This window comes from Gallus gallus, chromosome 4, assembly GCF_016699485.2.
Source record: "Gallus gallus isolate bGalGal1 chromosome 4, bGalGal1.mat.broiler.GRCg7b, whole genome shotgun sequence".
Lineage (NCBI taxonomy): Eukaryota > Metazoa > Chordata > Aves > Galliformes > Phasianidae > Gallus > Gallus gallus.
Window position 1 is genome coordinate 31,213,517 of NC_052535.1, and position 24,579 is coordinate 31,238,095.

General features: G+C 35.6%; 1 protein-coding gene across 10 annotated transcripts in view; it reads right to left on the reverse strand.

Annotated features, from left to right (window-relative positions):
* Positions 1-24,579, reverse strand: part of TTC29 (tetratricopeptide repeat domain 29) — a 238,501-nt gene that overhangs the window by 55,092 nt on the left and 158,830 nt on the right. For all 10 annotated transcript variants that reach the window (XR_005859936.2, XM_040700300.2, XM_046940595.1 and 7 more), the window contains 3 exons: positions 19,203-19,415; positions 17,820-17,905; positions 900-991 (listed from right to left, as the gene is read on the reverse strand). Coding sequence is in view for 9 of the 10 variants with exons in the window: in XM_040700300.2 (XP_040556234.1) it covers positions 900-991; positions 17,820-17,905; positions 19,203-19,415 (391 nt within the window). In the remaining variant the exon portion in view is untranslated. The remainder of the gene's footprint in view (positions 1-899; positions 992-17,819; positions 17,906-19,202; positions 19,416-24,579) is intronic.

A 24,579-nucleotide genomic window follows, 5' to 3' on the forward strand; every position in this document is an offset into this window, starting at 1 on the left:
CCTCAGTTTTATATTAACCACAAACATGCTGATGGTGCACTTGGTCACATCATCCAGGTTAACAAAGGTACTTATCAGTATCGGTGCTAATATCAGTCTCTGGGATCCTGGGGTCTACTGCTTGTGACTGGCCTCACACTAGGCTTCATACTAAATATTTTTTAGTGCTTTTATTCCAGAATATCTAAAACAGAGCAAGGAAATCAATATGCATGGTTTTTTGGGTATGCCTTCTTGTCTGTCATAGGTCACTTTTTACCCAGACTGCTTTCTGTAAATGCAAGGAACTCATGAATGCTATTGAGAGCTCAGACACCTCACTTCTACTGTATCACTGTGTCACGGTAGCCAAGTATGTAAAAGTCAGTCATAGCAATAGCTGGTGTACCAGCAGCAGCATCTTTCTCAGTTAAGCTTACACCAGTTTTGAAAATGGGACCTGATCTTTTAAGTCTGTTTTGTGGCTTTTTGAATGTCTTATCCTGTGTGCTTATTTAGAATGTTCAGAATAACAACAAACTGTATCAGAGTGATGAAGGAGTCTATATTCTTAGAGTTTTTCTGTCTTCTTTAGCCTGAAAAATACACCTGGATTTCAGTTCTTCAGCAAGACCTTTCCCAAACTTGTGAAAAAAAAGAAAAAGAAAAAAACCCTCAAATTATGGGAAAAAAAAAAAGAGCATAAATCAGTTTATAGGTACAGAAAAGCTTTGGATCATACATTAAAAAAAATTGTAAGAGTCTAAAATAACTTTCAATGAAAGGGTCACTTACTGCAAGAAGGGCGCTGCTTAAAATGTAAGCAGTCGGTAATGGGAAGCGACAGACCTCTAACAATTTAAGTCTTTCACAGTTGAATGAATCTGCACTGACAGCCAGACAAGGATGTGCTAACCTACCTTACCAGGATCTTGTCTGTAGCTTCATATGCTCTTTTTAGGCCTGCAGAATCATGCAGCGCTGTGAAGATTTTTATAGAGGTGTTCAAAATCTGTGAAACAGAAAAATAAAACCCAATAAATACAACGTTAAGCATTTCTCCTTTTTGTGTGTGTGTGTGCAATCCTTGTGTTCATATAAAATGCAAAATTAAAGTTTTCCCATATATGCATTTCTTTTTTAATTAGTTGCAATAGAAACAAGTTTTTGATCATCACTCACAGTTGTCTGAAACTACATAATAATTACAAACTAAAAAGATCAAAATCATAATTAAATGTCTCAGTTTTGGAGCGTTGCAATAAATGAAGAGATGTTACCAGATTCACAATATAAATTTCCTTATTCATAATTTAAGATATTTTAAGAAACTGTGCTTTCATGAATTCCTATGAATCAATACATTAAGATGATGCCCTCTGTATCCATAGTGTTTTAGAAAATACATTCAAATACAATTTATTTATTTTTCTTTCTTTAAAGTATCACTACGAGAACTTTTTTAGTACAGTTCAGGTGCATAAGAATTGAATAAATTACAGCTTACATGTTTAAACAAGGATTGACTGAAAATACTGTAGGTAATTTTCTTATATTTATGACTAATCATTCATGCACACTAGCATCCTGTTAATATGGGGATATACTCTTTTATCGTGACCTCTCTCATAACCAAAGGCTTACAGCCACTGCACAAAAACATATGATCTTAATTTAATTTAACACTGACATCACCTGTATTGCATAATTTCTCTTTTCAACCTTTTTTTTTTTTTTTTCTTTTTCTTTTTTTTTTTTTCCAATGGTGGTGAAGGGAGAATGCATATGAAATTAAATCCTGTTCTTTCCTCCTTTTTTCTTTGTTGCTTGACCCAACCTATTACACACATGAGAACACAGGAAATCTCCAAAGACTATCTATGGAAATCCTTTTTGCACGTTTCCAAGAAAGGAGTAGTGAATGTCATTTACCAGCTTTGAAGGGGGATGGGAGATGCACGGGGACATGTGACAGTAGCCTGCGTGCCCCAAGATGCCTATTTACGGTAAAGTAAAAGATAGGGCACTTCCTATTAAGACTGAATGCCTGGGTCATTGGAAAAGTGCGTGGTTCAAAAGAATACAACTTGTGCGTTCTAACCCTGTGGATGTCACCATTTCTACTGTTGTTTCCACTGCACAGCTTTCCTAGATCTTGAAGAAGGTTTTCTACACATTGATGAATTGCTAGACAAGGCTCTTATTTTTTAGTTACTTAAGCTCTGTTTGTACCAAATGTGCGGCTTACTAATGTACAACATGCTACTTATCTTTCCTCACGTACTTATCGAAGTTGTGTTCTGATGTTGTACATCAGCACTGCATCCTATACTTGAAGGTCATTCCCAATTGAGTTATTGATGCATATGATACGACAAAGAAAGTGAAGGCACTACTGTTAGGAACTTGTCACATCAGTTCAGAACTCATCCTAAACTGGATGCATAAGCATAGCTGTGAAGGCCTGCAGTCTGTCCTTCTGACAAGCCAGCCTGGGAACAGTAATGCGCAGGTGCCCAAGAAACAATTCTTGGTTCTGCATTTAGCTCAGAGGATCTGCAACATTTGTTGAAGTAACAGTGCCCATGTCAATAAGCCTGCCGTGATAGCATCAGGTTTCTAAAATGTTATGTACTGGACTGAAAATCACCCCCACTTCAAACTAACCTCTGTGTTATTAAACTAGGCCACAGGGCCTCCAGTGGTTCCAATCTAGCACTGAAAGGTTACTTACGTGCCCAAGGCTTAGGCTGCTATGCTGTTTTTTTCTGTCAAAGGTATCACAAAACCTAAAAAGTACAGATGAAAGCCAAGAAAAAGCCATAGCCAGAGCAACTCAAATAAAAGGTCAGTTCACTACATCTCTGCAACTTCTACTAAAAAGAAGCAGGAAAGCAAATAAATGAAGTCTTTTTTCTTTTTTTAATTCAATTAAAATCCAAGATCTTCAAAAATTGTACGTTTCATTCTAAACAGAGATGAAATAAAAATAATTAAATCATCTTGGGGAAAGAAATATTGGCTTAAGATTATGACAGAAAACATATGAAAATATATTCTACGTCTGCATTTCAAATAACTCCTCCAGCTTCAGCTACTTGGTGGGGACACAGAAAGGAACACATTTGTGATGGTAAGAAGCTATTCCCCTCTATGCTACAGTTGCCCAGGACCCATTTATGTGGGTTATGTGAAAAAAGGCCTCCTCACCTACAGAGTGTGCTTCATTTTCAACATTCAGGATAGAAAAAGAAGAGGATGTAGAGTAGAATAAAACACAGATTAACATGTTAACATTAGAGGATTTCATTCAAAGCCTCTTGTAATTATAGTACAATTTTAATTATCATTTAAAATGAAAAAAATTACAGATCTTTGATGATGATGAATCAAATGGAATTGACACAGTGATTACTACCGGAATTTGTAAACAGCCTGACAACACCAAATGGACATTAAAATGTCCTGGTTTATTTTCAAGGGATATTAACAACCAGTTAATCTATTTGTATTCCTATGAATACTATACAAGAAGACATGCTCATGGTAAGAGTTCAGTCTGAGTGGGCAGATCCAATTGCCCACTCATGAATCCAGATTGCATGGAATTTACATGCGCCCTTGAATGTTGTTCTACGTTTGAACGTACATGTAGGTCAGAAACAGGTCTTTCATTTTAGCCAATCTGTGCAGAAGACAGCAACATCCACGGAAGAGGTAGAAGACGTCAGTAACTAATGCTGAAAACATAAATATGCATAATGAATGGGCAGTTTTGTTGCATTTGTGATCTCATGGAATACAACTACCATTACATAAAGGATGGAAAAATTGATTTAGACTGCATAACAAAAAAATCTGCTTGTTAAGGGAACACACTTCTGCTCCAGTATTTAATGGTAAATACTGTACATTAAAATTTCATCTTGGTAATTTTTCTTCTGGTAAGGAAATGCAAATAAAAATTGTGTAAAGAAATACTGAATGGAACTACATAAGAATCTGTATTATTAATATACATTTAAAATAGTGGGCTTGGGCATTATACAAATCTAGCTGATATGCCTTTTCAAAAACTCAGTTTGCAGAGATTTAGAGTTACTGAAGGAGCAATATGTATTCATTTATTTATTTATTTTTTATGTACCTAGAGTTTTGAGAAAGGATGCTCTTGCAACAGTTTTATCCTGATGATGATAGGCTCAAGCATCATTGTAAAATTTCCGTGCTGTTTCAAAGAGAACTTGATATTCCAACCAACATGTGGGAAAATTTCATGGTACGTGAACTTCAGTCAATTAAAATAATGGGTGGTTTGACTTAGAAAGAAAAAATAAGGTAAGACTAACAAAATAAAGACTACTAAAGCTGCACTGATTATGTTCACAAATCAGGTTTTTGGCCCTGTGTGGCCACGCACAAGGACTGTCTCAAAAAATAAAAACAGTCTCTTAAAAAAATGAAGTGAAAATCAAAATCCAATACAGAAATGAAGACTGAGTTTCAGTAACTTGTTCTCTAGGGTTCGGAGAAGTGTTTGGGAAAGTGGTAGAGTGAAGAGTTCAACTTTATCTTCCACATTATAGATCATTGTTCTAAGCATCATCCACTATTATCTTGTTGTATGTTGGAAAAAAAAAAGGGTGAAAAGTTATTTTTTATCACTCCAAAATGGAAATTAAAATATCTGAAGTAATACTGTATGCTTGTTTTGTTTTCTTTTTTCATAGCAGCTGGATATAGGTGCAACTGGAAGGAGGATAGCTACTGTGGAAGCAGCAGTTTGAATACAGAAACAGCAACTCCTGTTTCTTTGCAAGTCTACTATGGCTACAATTTGTTACAGCATAGAAATAAAGCAAAATAACAAGGGTAAATTCCCAAAGTAGAAGCGATTTGTGGCATAGCTCTCGCACTAATTCTGTACACAGTAATGAATTACACGTTTGCCTCCTTAGCCAAGAAAAACATCAGTCAGATCTCAGACCTGGATTTGCTTTTCTGTTATGTCAGCATTCTGCCATGTGACCCTCCTGGGGTTATGCCATTAACACCATCCACTCTCCCAGATCTACCCATTTCCAAAATCTCACCTTTTATAATTTTGTTGTTGCTGCTGTCACACCTGCATTCCTTTTGTATATACAGAGACACATTACACATCTCACTGCTACACGCTGTAGATTAACAAAATAGGACATAGGCTTTGCTAAACCTCAATATGTACATCTGGGGATAATGGATGAAAGAGTAAAAATTGAAGGTATGAATTTATGTTGAATAAAGAATGTCTATCCAAGTCAACAGAAGATTAATGTTACTGGCAGTACTTTATCATTTTGGTAAAAAACATTACTCTGACAAAAACATGATGGGATAATATTGATTTATAATACTCTAACTTTAAAAAACACAAAACCACAGTTCTGCTCTCAGCTTTGCACTTGATATTATTGTCAAACTTTATTGGAAACACATTTATTTTGATTTCTGAAAATCTAACAGAGTTTAGCCATTTCACGGCTGGTGAACAGTAAAGATGCTTCTGCCTCATTTACAGATCTTGAACATGAATCAGACAATCAACCGCAACATTAGTCAAAGAGAACACTAGCTAATGATTTCTGACAGGCACTGCAGTAGCAGGCCAGGGCCCAGCCTGGGTAGCAGCATCTGACAATATTTTTTTCTAGAGCCAACAATAGATGCTGGAAGATAGAAAATACAATCAAGTAATGCCGGCCTTGTACCGCTTCGTACCCTGTATATTTTCAGAAAGAAAACACACTACCCTAACAGTCACCAAATAATCTTTTCCATACCATTCTGTGAAAATAAAATAACAATATTGTTGTATGCACAGGCACTTTGCAGTGCAGAGAACTCTGTCCCACAGCTCCCCAATAAACGCATATTTAACAATAAAATGGATACTTTTTAATAGCTCATCCTGCAACTCCGATAATTCATCTGCTATAGATCATGAGAAAAATCAATCAGAGGTTCTGTCACAGAGTTATTTTTCCCATCTTCTGTACTATGCCAAATTCACCATTGGAGCCAAAATGGAAAGCTTTTGGAGCTTGAAGTGTGCATAACAGAAAGGACCAACCTCACTTACAAGGAGATTCCACACACAGGTATTCTACAGGAAGATTAGAGCAGTTTCACTTCCTTTATATTTTTGAAGTTGAGAATGCAAATTTCTTCTTGAAAATGCCATTTTTCCTATACAAGTGACAGCTACTGTACATGAGGTAGACGACATTTTTATAAAAGAATAACAATCTCATTTAAAAGAATTGTTTTCCCCAATTTTCTGGTTTTGTTTGTTTGTTTGTTTTGTTTTGCTTTGTTTTGTTTTTGGTGGGGTCTTTTTTTTGGATCAGTGTTTACCCTTAACCAATAATATACTGAATTAGATTACATTTTGATAACATTACAATACCAGTGCAGTCCTTATTACCATAATTCAAGTGGGTACATGCCTGTGGCAAATCTGAGTAGGGACAAAGAAGATTTCCACAACACAAATTTGGATGTGTTTTTAGTTTGGACAAAACACTGTGTGCGAGAGGTTGAACAGCAGTAAGAAAACTGTATTTGAATGTATCGACTATAGCAGAGCTTATTGATCCCAGGAAAACAATACACAAACATCAACTGAATGGCAGGCCTTGACTTGTTAAATGCTAACTGTACTCAGGCATAACAAGTACCTAGAAGTAGTATAATATTCAGGTTGTACGTTCACATTTAAGATATACTAATACTGGATGCCATGCTGAGGAATGAGAGAGTAGTCCCTGAGTTGCCAGAATTGCTCTCCCTAGAGCACAGGCTTTTGATAAGAGATGGTTATTACTAAGGTGCTACCTGGATGAGACTGCTGGAAAAGCAGTTGCCCCTTCCACTCCTCTTCTCTCCTGTTATACTTGGCTATCAAGTGTAATATTTACCCTGATGCTCTACGAACTTGCACAGCAATGCTAGCTTCAAGTTATTTATGTCTATATTTGCTTGGAGCATTAAAGCCCTGGGGAGATAGATTAATGTTTCACTTGTTTCTTAACAGTCTATCAAGATGGGATCTAGATTCTTTTCTGGTATAAAGAGTTTATCGTATACTTTACGTAACATTCAGAATATAGGTGTTTTGCTTCCATTCTGAATGGAAGATATGTAAATAAAAACAGCTCATTAAAAAACTTTATTTCCACAGAATCATTTCTACCTTCTGTTGGATTTCATGAGGTCAGGAGTTCACTCTCAATGCTTGTTTTTTCTGCACAGCAAACTTCAAAACCAGGAAATATACAGATGATTGAATAAGTGTTAACTTTTGTCCTCATTCTTATTTCTTTGCTATTAGCTTCTGTATTACTGCTGTTAATTCTGGCCTTCTGCACCACTAACAGTGAAATTCTCATTCTCTGGAATTACAACTTTTGTAGGAATGCAGTCATCATTCTATTATTTAGCATACCTCAAAAGGATTTGATTAAAATAATAATAATAATAATAATAATAATAATAATAATAATAATAATAATAATAATAAAAATAAGCCAGTTCCTTCAGAGCAAAAACTTATGCAAATGTCAAAGCCAGGTATTTAAGGTTCTAATTATTGTACAATTCAAAATCGTTACTGCAAGAGACATTACTCGAGTAAAGGCTGTTGTAATCTTCATTTAGTACAGGAACGTAATGTTTTTCCAAACCAGCCACTGTTGGCATATTTTTTCAAAATAAAGCATGGTTTAACAGTGTGGAGTGAAGAAGCTTCATCTGTTACCCTTTAACAGCAATATAAGAGGAAAATACAGTTTATGTATCCTTTCCATCCTGACAGATGTGACAATAGCTGGAAACACTACGCCTGCCAAGAGCTTTTATCAAGTATGTTATAACAACTAGTAATAAGTGTAAATAATAAATGGCCACAATCTTATGGGAAACGGTGGCAATACTAAACAATTTTTGGTGCTTGCTGATGGGAGTCTGCTAGTCTTGGAATTCCCTGGCTTCCCAGTAGAGTTTTGGCTTGACAATAAACAACAGTTTAATACTTGATCTAATCCCAGCCAGGAGGTAAGTTCAACAGCAAGCTTTTGCAGATGTTCACATCCAATAATCTATCCATAATTGATGAAACAGGGAGGTCAGATGTAATGGTTGCTACTATTCCAGCAACAAATAAATGGTTATTGACAAAACAAGCCAGTGTGGCGCTGAGTGCCGAGCAGTGACAAGCATGAAACAGTGCTGAGACAGAAGTAGTGATGTGAATACAGCCCTTCATCTTGAGAATTCCTCAATATGATATGTGGCATGAGGGCCACTCTGACACATAAGCAGATGGAGGTGACTCGTAAAGGAAAAATGAGATTCTGCAACGACATAAAAGACAAAGGCGGAGGCAGAGAAAGAATCAAGGAGAAAGGGGTGGACAAGATTGGAAATTTGGGTAAGTGCAACTACGTGAGTTGTTCAGAAATGTTTTCGTATAGTATCACTGTGATCCAGATGCCTGGATTGCTTTTATCACACTGTTGTATCTACATGAATGTACCATGCTGTCAGACTGCTGTAGCCTCCTAAGACCTTACTAACCATACTGTATGCATGTGCATGCTTCGATGCTCATTACTTTTTAGACAGAGGATCTATAAATGTTCTCCTTCGTGCTCAATAATATATTTAGTCTACTCATTAAAGGATATTTTTACCTACAGAAGTTCTCCTAGCCAAAAGCAAACAATCAAATCCTTACATTTGCATAACACAATGGAAAAAATTATAAACAAGAAGGTATTAAAAATGTAAGTCAGTTAAAAACTTATTTTTCTATATAAATATGTGGAAGTAAGGAAAAAGTTCTCAATCAGATGAAAATCTCATATTCTTTGAGTTTTAACCCATGTGAGAAACATAGTAAAAGGATTAATGGACTGTTTTTATTGACTGAATAAAATTCAAATCATTTACATGCAAACACTCACTTGAAATCTTTTGCATCCATTTCAGTGCTAAAAGATAGTATTTTTACAATTTTTACTATGCAATATTCTAATATGAAAAACGGCAGAATGAAACGTTGGCCATTATTGCTATATGTAGTCATAAAAAGATTTCAGACAGAAATATTTTAAATATTAATATTACTAAAATCACTTAAAGCACAAAGGAATGTTAAATCGATTTATTTAGAAGTACAATTTATTTCACACTTTGCTACCAGTTCTTTTGATCAGCTTTGCAATAATACATAAGATGAAAGAAAAACAGCAAACAAATAGCTTCTAATAACGAAGCAGCAAGCTCTAGGTTTTACACAGGCAAATTTCAGTGTTTTAACTTCTCAGGTTATTTATCTATCAAAGGATAACTTTTAATTTCTTTAAGATGACTGAATCAAGACCTCGATTTGATGGTTCTGATCAAGCAAAGTTGTTAAGCATTTGCTTACACCTCAGTATATGAGTCTGAAGTCAATGGGAATAATTGCATTGAAATTTAAACATGTATTTAATAAGTAAATTGCTGTAACTTGAACTATACCAACATGAGAAACCAATTTAATTTAAAAAGCCTTACTTTATAGAATTTTTTAAAAGCCTGTTCATTTCAGCTAAACAATACGAAGGAAAACTAAGCCTCGCACACTATGAATATATTTGCATTTAAGTATTGAAATTCCCAAGTTTGTACAATGTGGGTACAAGTGCTCCATTTCTCAAAACATATAAGGAGCCTAGCTTCTGTAAATTTATTATCTAATAGAATTAAAAATTTTTTATAAATTTTTTCATCCATTTGCTGCAGCCCTGGCTGTAAATGTATGTAAATATACTAATGGACACATTACTGAAAGTTCTTGTTTCTCAGGCATTATAAGCTACAAACTTAGATGTGATGCAACTATCCCTTGATTATAATAGTTTTTAGGTTCCTAAGTTTAGTGCACCTAAGCTAGAAACTCAATATAGTCTAAAGTGGATGAAGTAAACAACCTCCATAACATCTTTTTTACATACAATTGTAGCACTTTGTCCTTTTTGTTCCTATTCTCTGTGAATAAAACAGATGAAAATGTCTATATCAACAGTTATATATAAAAAAAAATTAGCTAACCTAGAAAAAAGTTTCAACATAGTAAGTAGAAAATGCCTGCATAAATCCCATCTTTTAAGTTACAGTAGATAGCAGTTAGAGTTTTAGAAAAACCTCAGCCAGGACTAATGGACTAGTTCTTAATGGCTCTATGTCCACATGGAGGCCAGTCACAAGGGGTGTCCCCCAAGGTTCCAAATGGTCTTCCCCAGTGTTTTTATCAGTGGGATTGAGGGTACCCTCAGCAAGTCTGCTGATGACACCAAGCTGAGTTGTGTAGTTCACACAATAGAAGGGAAGGATGCCATTCAGAGGGACCTGGGAGGCTCAAAAAGTAGGCCCATGTGAACCCCATGAGGTTCAACAAGGTCAAGTCCAAGGTGTTGCCCTTGGGTCAAGGCAATCCCAGATAAGAACATAGTCTGGGAGAAGAACTTATTGAGAGCAGCCCTGTAGAGAAGGGCTTAGGGGTTCTGATGGATGAAAAGCTGGACATGAGCCAGCAGTACGCTCTTGCAGCCCAGAAGGCCAGCTATGTCCTGGGCTGTATCAAAAGAGGGGTGGCCAGCAGGGAGAGGAAGGTGATTGTCTAACTCTGCTCTGCTCTTGTGAGGCCCCATCTGGAGTACTGTGTCCTCCAGACCTGGGAACCTAGGACCCTCAGTACAAGACTGACACAGAGCTATTGGAAGAAGTCCAGAGGAGGGCTGTGAAGGTGATCAAAGGGCTAGAGCACCCTTCCTATGATGAAAGATTGAGGGAGTTGGGCTTGTTTATCTTGGAGAAGAGAAGGCTGTGGGGAGACCTCACTGTAGCCTTCCAGTCCTTGAGGGGAGCTTACAAGTAGGAAGTGGACTTACTTTTTACCTGGTCTGATGGTATTAGGACAAGAGAGAATGGCTTTAAACTAAAAGAGGGGAGATTTAGGTTATATGTTAGGAAGAAATTTTTTTACTCGGGGGATGATGAGGTGCTGGAACAGGTTACCCAGAGATTGTGGATGCCCCATCTCTGGAGGCATTCAAAGCTGGGTTGGATGGGTTCCTGTTCAGTCTGATATGGTAGGTGGCAACCCTGCCCATGGCACATAGGTTGGAACTGGATGATCTCTGAGATCTCCTCCAACCTAAGCCATTCTATGATTCTATGATTTGTAGCCTTATATCCCATAAAACAGACATTGTATAGCTGTGGTCACAATCTGGCTTGTACCTTGCCTGGGAAAGCAAAAGGATGAGCCATCTCCACAGGTGATGTCCAGCACAGCTATCCCAAAATAGTATAGTCAGAGCAAAGGCTCCACTTGTTCCCCATAACTACCAACTGCTTTGCTCTCGATGTCTTGGTTAAAAATGGATTCAAATATATTTTTCATTTGCAGAGAAATTCATGGAGTTTTTATAGTTTTGTCCTCAACATTTGAATGTGCTCACTACGCAGGGCCAAGCGAAACTCCAGTAAGTGAATTTTGCTACATTTGAGTCCAGACATAGCAGCTAGCTATGTTTTTGAAGAGATTTGGAGTCTTATGAATACTTCTTTTGATTTTATGGCAATATCTATTATTATTACTTACATGTTTCAGCATGTAAATTCTTATTAATGTTGCACTCTAGCCCCTTCCAGTTCTTCTGCAAATGCATGTGGTGTTTGTGTGTGCATGCATGTATGCAGATGCATGTGTGCATAAGGTAGTAAGAAAATTTGCCATTTCATTATGGATATCTTGTTGCAAAATCTTACAAAAAATAGAGTTGTAAGTTTGGTAAATGCTATGATTTCTAAATTCAGGATTTTTAATAGGCGCATTTTAAATAAGGCTACACAGACCTTATAAATATACATAAATCCAGCAACTTTCATACCATTTTGGAATTGAAAACAAACACACAAATTAATGTCCTCCACATATAGCTCCCAAAATTGGGGTTTTAAACTCATATTCAGATTCCTGAGAGTACCAGTGGTAACACAGTCTTAAAATTTGGAAAAGGTCTTACAGATTTATTTAATGGAATATGTAGTCAAATCTTCAGCTCACTGTCTCCTTGCTCTTTTGGGGTGTATGTGTGATTACAATTGAAGTCATAGCAGCTGACATAAAAATCCACACATTTATGGCATTTTGGTAGCCAGTCTTAGAGAATATGAGACTCCTGAAGAACAAGGGCAATATCAATAACTCATTATTGCATTCATTGTTGCTATGGCAAAACATGGAAATAATCTGAAAATGTGATTGGCTTGTAATGCAGTAACAGGTTTCTTTTTGTTTGCTCGTTTTTTCTTTTTCTTTTTTAAACACATTTCATTTTCTCTTGCTCCTTACGCTCTATGATTGTTGTGTAACTTGACTGCTGTAATTCTGCAGCAGCACTGCATTTAAGACTGTTTTCTCACAAAGTGTATTCTTACTGCACATCTATCTTGACAGAAATCCAGTTTACTGAGGGGAGCTATTCTGATGCCATTAACCAAGCAAAATGTAATTTGAACAACAGGCTCAGAAGGAAAATAATACCATGTTCCAAGGCAATTATGGTGGACACCATATAGCCAAGGTGCCAATTTGTGTGGTATACAGAAAGGTACTGAAGGAAAACAATGTCATTACATCTCAGAACTACTGGGTATATTTTTTATTCAAGTTTTCAAGAAACTGGCTCAGATAGGAAAATGATTATCTAAAATAAACCAATGGAAGAAATCCTTCCTTGACTAAGAGACTAACTTTCATATCCAAAATATAGTTAGATCTTTCTTCCTCTTTAAAAATTAAGTGCGAAATTAACAGCAAAAAATTAATCGAATGATCAGACATTCACTTCTTCCCTGAAGTTTCATGTCTCCTTTAGTATTCTCAGCTCTGTTTGTTATTTCTTACTTCTATCAGCATTTGAGGCACGCATTTTGTCAGGGTAAAATTTAGTACCAGTACGAATTGTTCTCACACAATTGTGTTTGTCAGAGAATCACACAGAATCACATAATTGCAGGGGTTGGAAGGGACCTCAAGAGATCACTGAATTCAACCTCCTGCTAAAGCAGGCTCCCTGCAATAGGTTGCACAGGCGGGCCTTGAATATCTCCATAGAAGGAGGCTCCATAGCCTCTCTGGGCAGCCTGATCCAGTGCTCCATCACCCTTACAATAAAGAAATTCTTCCTCACGTTAGTACAGAGCTTCCTATGTTCAGGTTTTAGCCCATTGCTCCTTGTCCTAATGCTATACATCACTGAGAAGAGTGTGGCCTCATCCATTTGCCTCCCACCTCCCTTAGATATTTATAAACGTTGATCAGATCCCCTCTCAGTCTTCATTTCCCTAGGTTGAACAGACCCAGGTTACTCAGCCCTTTATCATCTTTGTGGCCCTCCACTGGATTCTTTCTAGGATATCCCTGTCTTTTTTGAACTGGGGAGCCCAGAACTGGATGCAGTATTCTAAATGTGGCCTCACCAGGGCAGGGATGTTCATCCCATCAATGTCTGGCAGCAATGGGATCTCCCAGAAACAATAAATTAAATTAGTTGCAAAATTGGCTCACTAATCCCAGACCTTCAATAAGAAAACCTTTCTCAGTATATAATCCATTGTCTGTGTCAAGATCAGTCAGAAGTGCTTACAGTCAAGGTTGACTCAGGGTCTTCTATTCCTTAGCTAAGAAAAATACAGATTTTCTACTTGAGCACAGTTTTAATAAAAATTTAAAACCTGCTCCACTGTAAGTGAAGCCTCTAGGAATTATGAGAGCATTTCTTAAACTTGTACATGACCCCATTTGCTATGCTGAGAACGTTATGCACTATCAGAATGGCTAAATATCAATTACAAATGAATAAGGCTTGATGAAAAAAAAAGGAAGTTTGAAATCATTTCCATTCAGTACTATCTTTTGATGTGTTTTGTGAGTCCCCACTTCAGTGTTTCTGTAGTGACAACAGTGAAAGCTTAAATCTCAACTTGGATTTCTATCCAGACACTGCTTGCAGAAGCGTGTCTTGAAGTTCAGCCTCCTAGTAATGTAAACCTATAGGATAGTAAGCAAACCTCAGAGAAATTATATTCACTCTTCTAAATCATCTTTTACAACACATGGTTAAAAAGAGTATAATGTAGTCTACTTTTTTGAACTCTATTACTAGTTAGGATCCTCCTTGAATTGTAAACTCATATAGACATATGGCCATTATTCATATAATTAAGAATAATAGATACATTTAGATAAAATATACTGTGTATACTAACTTTAGAATATCTGCCTTCCAAGTACATTTACTTACATTGTCTCTACTTGCATCAGTTAAAAATCTCATGTTTTTTAGACACAGATTTTTTCAGAAATTAACATTATGGTCATAAATCACCTCTGATTACTTTAATAGGGTCATTTTGAATGTGAAGATGCCTTTATAAGTTCATAAATTTTCTTGATAATTTTATGCCTGTGGCTTGTATACCATAATTCTGACAATTGATGCACGTGGCATTATGTCATAAATTACCACATTTATTCTGGCATGAGTTGCAGTACTCAAGAACACTGCTCCTATTATTTAAATATGTAACATAACTGAGGCACAGGATTCAATATTCAAAATAAAGGAACACTTTGAAAGAAACAAATGCTCAGAAAGGTGTAGGAGCTGGAATTTTCCTGATAATCTCAGATGCAATTAATTGAAAGAGAAAAAGCCCTTGATGCCCAAGATTTGAAGTACTCTTAAAAGCCCAGTATATTAAAAAAGCCCACACTGAGAATTATATTACAATGCCTTATGTAAGATTTTGAATGACATACAATTGTTTCAGTTAATATTTTGCTTGTTATGTAAGTCTTAAGAAAAAACAAACAGCAACTTTCACTTTAAAATTAGTCTAGATGGAGAAATTTCTCTGAAAAAAAAACCTATAATGATTAAGATAAAATCTATATATTGGGAACTATTAATATTTCGTGTCATATTTGGGGGAAATCTAATAATCTTGGTTATAATCTGGATTACATGAAAAATATTATGAACCTACTATGCTAATGTTGAATATAATTAGTTCTCAGGTTTTTAAACTTGCACATCTTTATGGTTTTACATCTGAGTAGGTCCACTGAAATCCATCAAATGTACCAAATAAAATTAATTTATACAGATTACGCGCCAGATGAAATTATGTTAGATTATACACCAAATGCCTAGCAAACAAAAAATCCCTCTCCAACAAACACAGCCCATTCAATACAAAGTGACTGCACATTTCTGATGTAATAGGCTGCAGCTCAATCATTTCAACCTTTAATTACTGCATCAGATAATGAATATTTTGAACATATGCTTCTCCACTCTAGAAGACATGAATGAAAGAGAAACAAGTTTATATGCTACTGTGTGTGTGTTGGGGGAGGGAGTAGCACGCTCAGCAGCAAAAGGAACCGAGTGGCAACAATTGGAGGAAATGGTATCTGTAACAGCTGCTCCTTTCAGATTCCCCTAGAAGGAGACTGCCTGAGGTGAACCACAGCACAAAAGGATAAAGAAGATGAAAACTGATGCAAAGCAGGAAAATAACTGCTGAGACCCCTGAGTCTACACCCGAGTAGTCCCAAGCTGTGTGGCAAGACCTCTTTAGCATGCTACAGAAGCTGGTGATGAACTACATATTACCATGAGGCAAACTGGCTCCTAGCAGTATTGTCTGCATGTTATGTGTAATGATAACCAGTGGTCCTCTGGGGATGGGATGCAATGATTTCATCTCCGTAAGCATCTGAGCTCCCCTTGGATACAGAGACCATTAAACTGAGAACAGAAGGGTAAATTTTAGGCAATGGTTTCTAATTGGAGAGTGAAGACAACTTGTGTTCAACAGCACTGTCAACCACTGATATTTTACTGCTCTCTGTACTGATGATTACTAAGGACAAAAGGAACTAAAATGTTACCACTTTTTCCTCAGTCCCATAACGCACAATATATTTTCTGAACGAAAGTTCTTCATGGGTTTGTTATGCTATCTCATTGGAGATGTCAATATTTTAGGAATCTTTATTCTGCAAAGTATTAATATTTGCATTAAAGATAAAATACCACCTTATACTCTAACAGAATCTATCCATTTATGTTTTGTATTACAGAGAATTTATTTCCCCTTTAATTAAAACATATATTGCTTTCCATACCGGTCAGGTGTTGTTGTAAGACTAAAAGCACAACCCTTTTTGTACACATTTTAAATCAATAGTAGTACATTACAAAATTGAAGGTTCCAGAATCTTCCTGAAAAAAAAAAAACACCCAAAAAACAAACAAAAATCCCATACTCCATGTAACAAAAAGAAATGAAACTTCCAAATGATCTCTGTAACTTTTTGGCAGAAGACATGGGGGAGCAATAAAGGGAAAGAAGTAACTATAAAATTTAAGCAAAATGGACTCTGAGGAAACAATGCCAGAATGTCTAGTATTTTTGATGCTTTCAAGGGTAGTTTGGTCCTTTTTATAATACAGAGACTATATAGTCTTGTTCATTAATAAGTTTATACTGTGATGGAGAGATCAAAGGCACATGCAGGCTTTGTTTAGCTGATTTATTTGTCTTACTGCTCTTCATCATCGACACAACTTATTCTGACTCTCAGAAACTTAACAAGAAAAGTTGTTCAGGTAAAAATGTCTTTATACATGTTGGTCAAAAATCAATGCAGATGAAACTTCAGCACAAAACAACTCTAACCTAATCTGTCATACTGAACATTACCATGTTCAGTTGCAGACTTCAACAACAGCTGACTAAGAGCAGGCTTTTTGGCTTCTGACTAGAAATTCACTGTCTACAACTTAAACATCCTCCTTTCCAGAATGAGTTTGATTTAGACAGAAGAAAAGCCAATCAGCATTGAGGAGTTATATATATAAAGATGGTCCAAACCTTTTGGAAAAATCATATCACGAATCACTGAAAGCATATACAAGGATATTTAAAAAAAAATAAAAATCTAAAACACATCCTACACCACAAGGAGCATAGCAGGCAATGGGGAAATTCATAATCAGTTCACTTCATGACTTCTATTGGTCTCTCTGAGAAAGATAAACTACCACAACAAAAACCACAAAGAATGCTCTCTATACAATTGGCTCATTAGTAAAATACTGAGTAACTCCACAGATAAAGGAAGAAACTAAAATAGAAACAGTAATTTTCCAAATGAGTAACAGCAATAACCATAGACAAAACAAATATGTTTTTCCCACATTTTAAGAGGGTCATTGAAGACTGTGACCTCTCTGATGACAGACAAATCAAGCTGTTGCTTATCTTTCTTCTCCCGCTGACCTATGAAGAAGTGGAGAAACACTTCTTCCCCGGTTGTCACATGCAGAATTTGCACTGTCTTTGAATGATTACATGTGGGCGGCTCAAGGGAAACATGAAAAGTGGAGCCTGAACTCATGCATCATCAGAAGAGATTACACCAGCACTATAGCTTTTCACATCAAAGCAATTCATATTTCTTCCACATATTCTGAAAAGCTTAACATTTGGACTGACGGGTTAATTGTCTCTCACAAATACACTGTATCAAACGAATTTCAAAAATAGTTTGCTTTTTTTTTTAAAAAAAAACATAACCAAATAAAACCTAAATAAAACAAGGCAAAATTGCTTTATATGCACATAAAGAGGAAGGCTCTGAGAAAGCTAAAGCAACTTTAAAATAAACTTACTGATAATGCTGTCTTCTCTTCTCCAGCAAAATGATACACTAAACTTAAGCAATATGCAGCTTCTCCTTCCATCTTCTTATCACCTCCTAAAGAAAGGATTACAGTCACAGTTACTAGTGTAGTCTTAACAAAATGACATAAGCATAGACAAACCTTGCAGGTTATTAAACAACATGTAGGTGCTTATATACTGCAGTAAGTTTTTCCTTTCCTTTACCTTTGTCATTTATCTTTTTTTCCAAAAAAGATCTGCTTCTATTTAGACAGGTAATTAAAATTAGAGGCTAGGGGTTTAAACAAAGTTCAACAAGAATGTTCAACATAGTCAGAGAAAATGTCTTAAAGTAAGAATTGCAGAGCTTAATGTGCTGTAACGTTCTCTGTCATGAATTGTTTAATAGAACTCTGTTCTCACATTAGAAAGTACAAGCACCGTTTCTTTGTCTCTACAAAATAAATTAAAATATATAATGCATATATATAATATCCTAAGATACAAACAAACTATACTGACCTGCACACACTTGGACATCAAGAGATAACTGTCATTGGGCCAGGTTGAGAGATCTGGGACATTTCAGCCCATGGAAGAGAAAACTCAGGCAAGGGATCTTATTAATGTATTCAGAAGTCTGATGGAAGGGTACATCAAAGGTGGAGTCAGGCCCTTCTAAGTGGTGGTCAGTGACATGACAAGGGGCAGTTGGCACAGACTGTAATTCCATCTCAACACAACAATACTTTCCTACTGTGAGGGAGGTCAAACAATGGAAAACGTTGCTCAGGGTGGTTATGGAGTCTCCACCTGCAGAGATACTCAAAACTTGACTAGATGCTGTCCTAGGCAACCTGCTCTAGCTGACTGTGAAGGGATGGGACTTGGTCTACTGAGGTCTCTACCTCAGCTGTTCTGCAATTCTGCAATAGTCTTACTTCAGGTTTCAAAGTATTTATACATACTAAGATATAAAGATGAAATCTTACTTGCTTCTGATAGAAAATTTCTTTTTGCTAGTGCTAAGTAAGTATGTAAAATGTACAACAGTCATCTAGCAGACAATATCATTCAAAAATCGCCAAATCAACCATGACTTGCTAACCAAAATCTCACTTGCTGGTTATGGGTTTATGGTTTTATACCATTACTTCCACTAGGTTGGGTTTTTTTTGGAGATGAAGCTTTCAGAAATCTAAAAGATTCTTTTAGAAGCAAAAAGGCCTTCCTGTTTCAGTTACACCTAGAAGTGTATGGATAGCAATTTTCTTTGACTTCCACGGGAAATAATCACTTAGTTGAACACTTCACAATTTCCACTTTACTCTTCAGAAAATCATAGCATGCCCATCAAATAAAAGTACATGAAAATGTTATTTTAAACCTACCAGTTTTTGCCATTCTGATAGCTTTTATTAATGTTTTGATGGCCTGTTGTTGTTCTTTGTTTTCTAGCATTTTGTCTGCTAGTAATATATAAATTCTCCAAAGATGCTCACATGCCAGTGAATTGTAAGTGTGGCCTGTCTCATCCTTCCACGTTGAACCTTCTGTTAGCTGGTAAAATGCTTCATAATGCTCAGCAGCCTTCATGACATGACCTGAAAAAATTCATTCATAACTGCAACCAGTGTAATCAACAAGATTTTGATAAGTTATTAGTGCATCATTTTCTTATTAGAAAGTCAATTGCATCTCAATCAATTCACAGATTTTTCAGAAATCTTTGATATCTAACTTAGAAATCATCAGAAGAACTAGCAGAAATATTGTACATTTAACTTTTCATATTTTAAATTAGCTTTCTTTGTGGATTCACAGTGTTGGGAGCATATGATCCAAAGGATGCTACATTAGAATTTTCCAGAAAATAATCTGTTACAGGTTCATTAAAATGACCTTTATGGATCTTATATTAACAAACAAACAAACTAACAAACAAACAAAAAACTCGCATGCATGCACAAACAATCACAGCTTACACTGTTCATCAAGTTTTTTTTTCCATAATGAAAATGCCAAAATATTTGGAGAGGAGAATGGAGAACAGGTGTATCAAAACTACAGAAAAGAGTCTTTACTCAGATAAAAGAATTGATGAAAATAATTATTATGGAAAGAAATAATTCAAGAACTATTAATAGGTCAGCTCTGGAGAATAGATGCTGTGAGATTACTGGAAGAGCAAGAGCCACTAATCCATTAAGTATTGAGCCTGATCTTCAGACCTAAGCTACTCAAACATCCTTCAGTGAAAAAATCACTTGAACACGCAAGTAATTCCTCCTTCACCCCCTAGCTTCAGCTAGCTCTTTATGTGTAATTTTGGAGATATCTAGGCTTTCAGGACAATGGAAATTCAAAGCCCCTTGCAAGAACTGAAAAATTTTCTGTTTACATAGTGACTTACAGAAAAACTACTAGGAAGCAGGTAAGCTAAGACACAATATATGAAACATATCCTGTACCCAGTACATTGTTTTTTTTTTTGCAAAGAATATTCTACAGAGAAGTAGAAACGTGAAGGTGACATTTATTTAACCAGTTTGTATGTTTGTGGTGGAGGAGTTCTGTCCTTTAGATCATTAAATATCAATTATTATTTGTATTAAAAGCTGCGACAAATGATGAAGTTACACGTTTGTTCTTAACACCTCTTCTGGAATGTGATCTCTAAGAAATTATTACTGTTTTACAAATTGTTTTTAAACTGCTGCATTCAGATTACTAGAAGAACTAGGAAGAATTAAGAAAGAAGAATGAAGGAGAGAGTTATTTTCTATTGGTAAGGAAGGAAGAGAGAGAAGGTTAGAGAATGGCCTGCTTTAGGCACCTTAAGGCAAAACGGAAGCTAATTTCCCAGGCCCACAGCCAACCGAAGGCAGTAGAACAGCTATGATAGATTCCTCTTATTAAGCTTAATTTAGATTTGTCTTTGCATATGTTACCTTTTTATAGCCACGCTTTCGACTTTGTAATATAAAACATAACCCTTAGCTTTAATAAAATTAAACTTATTTTCATATTATGCTTTTCCGTTGATTGAAGTGAACTCAACTAAGACTGACAAGCACAAGAAAGTTGACTTTCAAAAACGCAACTTTAATTCAACTTACATAACTGTCACAGAAAAATCATTTTAGGGCTCTGCAACCTACCATACATGTAAGGGTCCCAGAGGACACAAGAAAAAGTGCTGAAGACTGAAATACAGATGAAAAGGAGGACATCCTACAGCAGGCATTATCTGATTCCACCACTGCTGAGGACAGGTATTGGAGAGATGGCCCAAAACATGGGTAAAAGTCTTTCATTGCCACAATAACTAGAAGACCCCATAAACAGACAGGAAAACACGTACATATTCTTAACAAAATAACACATGCTTGACATAAGACTGTACAAACAGAAATGCAAAGTGAAATTATCATCATCAAAAACTTAAAGGATTCAATGACAGGAAATGTAGCAGGAAATAGACATATAGACTTACTAAAAGCAAATCAAAACACTTTCACTCTAAAGAGATTTCCAAATTTTGTTTGGGATTCTGTCTATCCAGCTAACTTCTTCAGGCAAATAAAAATCAGAAATCAATAGAATTGGAGTTATCCAAGTTGCTAAACAAAGATTTTAGATACTAATCGTAAAAGCTAGTGTTCTTTTAACAAAGAATGGAAAGATGGACTTAAGTTTAATTTTAATAGCTAGATCTGGCATTTTATCCACTTGGATACTCACAAGAACAGAACCCTCACTGGAACTCTCCCAAGTCTAGAAACAAACAGATTGTCCTTTTTAAAGCATATTGCCATGTATTTCTGCTCCAGTTTCACTACATCTGTAATGGATTCTTCAGAATAAGAGAGTTTGATTCATGTATAACTCAAAAACTTCTAATAGGAATGGGAAGCAGAAAATTCACAGTGAAGAGAAAATAGCTTGGCTTGTAATCTGAAAGTGAACACAGTAGCTTTCTTGTAAGACTCTTAAATATAATTTCTTAGAGGGATGCAACATTTTTGTTAACTCTACACACATTCCTTGGGCATCCCTCAGAACTGTTGTTTAGATTATGAGAACTATCAGATATGTTAATTTCTACCCATGCACCCCCCCTTGAGAAAGTTTCTGCCAGACTAGAAATTAGACACATATATTCCATATATCCCACAGTTCTTAAGAGTTGACCTAACCATAGGAGCTTTGACCTGGCATTCTTTTTGCCAGATCTCAGTGAAACCTGTTTAGAGAACAATCCACCTACGCCAAGCTTCAAAAAAACAGTATTTTCTTTTATAGTAGTACACAAATGTAACTATAGTAAAACACATTTGGTTTCATTGGACTACCCAGAAAGACTGTAAAGGAAAAAAGTAACTCAGTCTGGTTACAGAAATACCAAAAAGAAGATGTTGAGGGAAAACAAAACAAAACAAAACTACAACACAACTAATTTTAAAAATAGCTGCCAAAACTCCCTAGGCAAGAGAGGGATAGAGCCTGCAAGCCCTTACATAGCTGGAAAATTCCTAACTGAAGATTCTTTCAAGCAATACCTCCAATTACCAACCCACAGCCTTATCAGATTTATGAAAGGTAAAACATTTTAGATTTGAAATGCATTCCTCCATCAAAACTACCTGAAATCCCTCCTACTCCCTGGCAAATGACATATCAGACTATTTCTTTAACACATAATGTTTATGTGAACTCCAAAGGCTTGTGGGAAAATATCATCTTCAGGAGGATGGAGGGTTTATTCACTCTGAGAGTTGGTTCATTTGGAGTTGCTTTCAATGGTGAATTCTAATTTTTAAACACATAGCTACTGTAATTTTAGACACACGAAGAGGTTAATGCTATCTAAAAATCTTGAAAAGCACTGGGAGAATAAGACAATTATAGAGCATTGTTGATAATAAGAATATTTTAGTGGAAAGGCAGAGTTTTAAATGTTTTTTGTTGCTAATTGAAAGAAAGAGCAAAATTATAAAAAAAAGAGTAGGAAAATAATTTCAAATAGTTTGTAGAAGTATATCATTTATATCTGTAAGACCTCAAACATAACATATAGAAGGTGTTTCTAATATGATCATAGTTGAAAAATCTACTTGCAAAACATTACACAAAAACAGTATACCTATTTTCATTTAACAACATTAACAGCAATTACATATTTCTTCTTCCTAGCGCCATACAGTAAGGACTAAATGGAGATCAAGAATCTTTGATAAATGTTCCTCTTTTATAAAAGGAATCAAAAACCAGAAATGAAATTCCTACAACATAACTACTACCACTGCTAAAGTGTTACAGTTCAGTGGAACTTAGGGTGTAACAGAAAGAAACTATCAGCAATAGTCTAATCTTTTTATTTTGCTACATTATAGTATGGATAGTAAAGAATCAGTTTTAAACAATTATATGAATAAAAAGACATTACTCAGCCACTATCAAATTTCAGAAATAATGCAGCAACTATGCACGCATGAACAAAGATTTGTGCTACAGTTTTTACTGAACTGAGTTTCTTACAAAAAATAATAAAAAAAACAGATCTCTTCTTTCAAGCAAAAGAACTTAATGTAATTTTGTAAATTCTGAAGGGAAATGTTTTCATGTTACCTAAAATTTCCTCTATAATTCCCTTTTCTAACACCCACTCAAGAAGTATATATTTGTTATGTCAAAATAGATATTTTGGACAAATTTCAACCAAAAGGTTGACTACTACTTTGCATGTTGGGATTTGCTTTTTATTTTTTTATTTTTTTTGAGTAGAAAGATTGACTAGATATTAACACAAATGGGTTTAAATGTGAAGCTGCCATAAAAGCAGGCACATAAATGTAATTCTCCCAGCCGCTATTTTGATGCACATTTTTGATTCCATGAATATTTTATGAAATGGCCCAAACTAAAGCCATATAACATTCCTGCATTACTGATGCTTGCGCCCGTAAGCTACAAACATTAGAGGCATGATTGAGTGCATTAAAATGAACTCATTCAGCAGTGCATTGATTACTTGAGAGAGAAAGAAAAAAAAAAGTTACTCTCACTTAAGAAAACAGCATACAAACATGAAGTTTTCAACAGAGAAATCAAAGATAGCAGGTTTGAATAATATTGTATTTAACAAATGAATGCAGTGCAAAACTGTCTGGAATTCCTTATATGCAATGCTGACGTTAATTAGGTGAGATGTTAATTAGGTCCACAGATTGCTTCCAGTAGTGTACAGGTAATTTAAAATGCTGCAATCTGCTAAACGCACTGACCGACCTGCTCTAGTGCCATGCCTCAGCAGTACTCATAGAGCACCTAATGATTTCCTTTTCTACCTGCCTGTATGTTTACCAATGTAAATCATGCCACGGAAACTGTCGCCAAAGAAGTCACAGGGCTATTAGGAGCACTAGTATATATTCAGAAAGCACATTCAGTTCTCAATTGTAAACATTTGTTGAGGACTTTAGAAAATAGTCCACTTTAGCTTTAAACAAGGAACAATAATGTTCACAATAAAATTCTGGCGTGTTTTAGTCTAAAACTAGGACATCTTTCACCATATCACGTGGACTTTGAATCTAATACCACTAACAGTTAATGATAACAAAAAAGAAAAAAAGTCATTACCATTTTAAAGATATAGGTCTACATTTCAGTTAAACTGCTTGAACTATTTGTATTATTTTTATTACCTACATTCAGTTATGATAATTATGCTAGCACTATTCAGGCTGAAGTAGTTAAAAACCT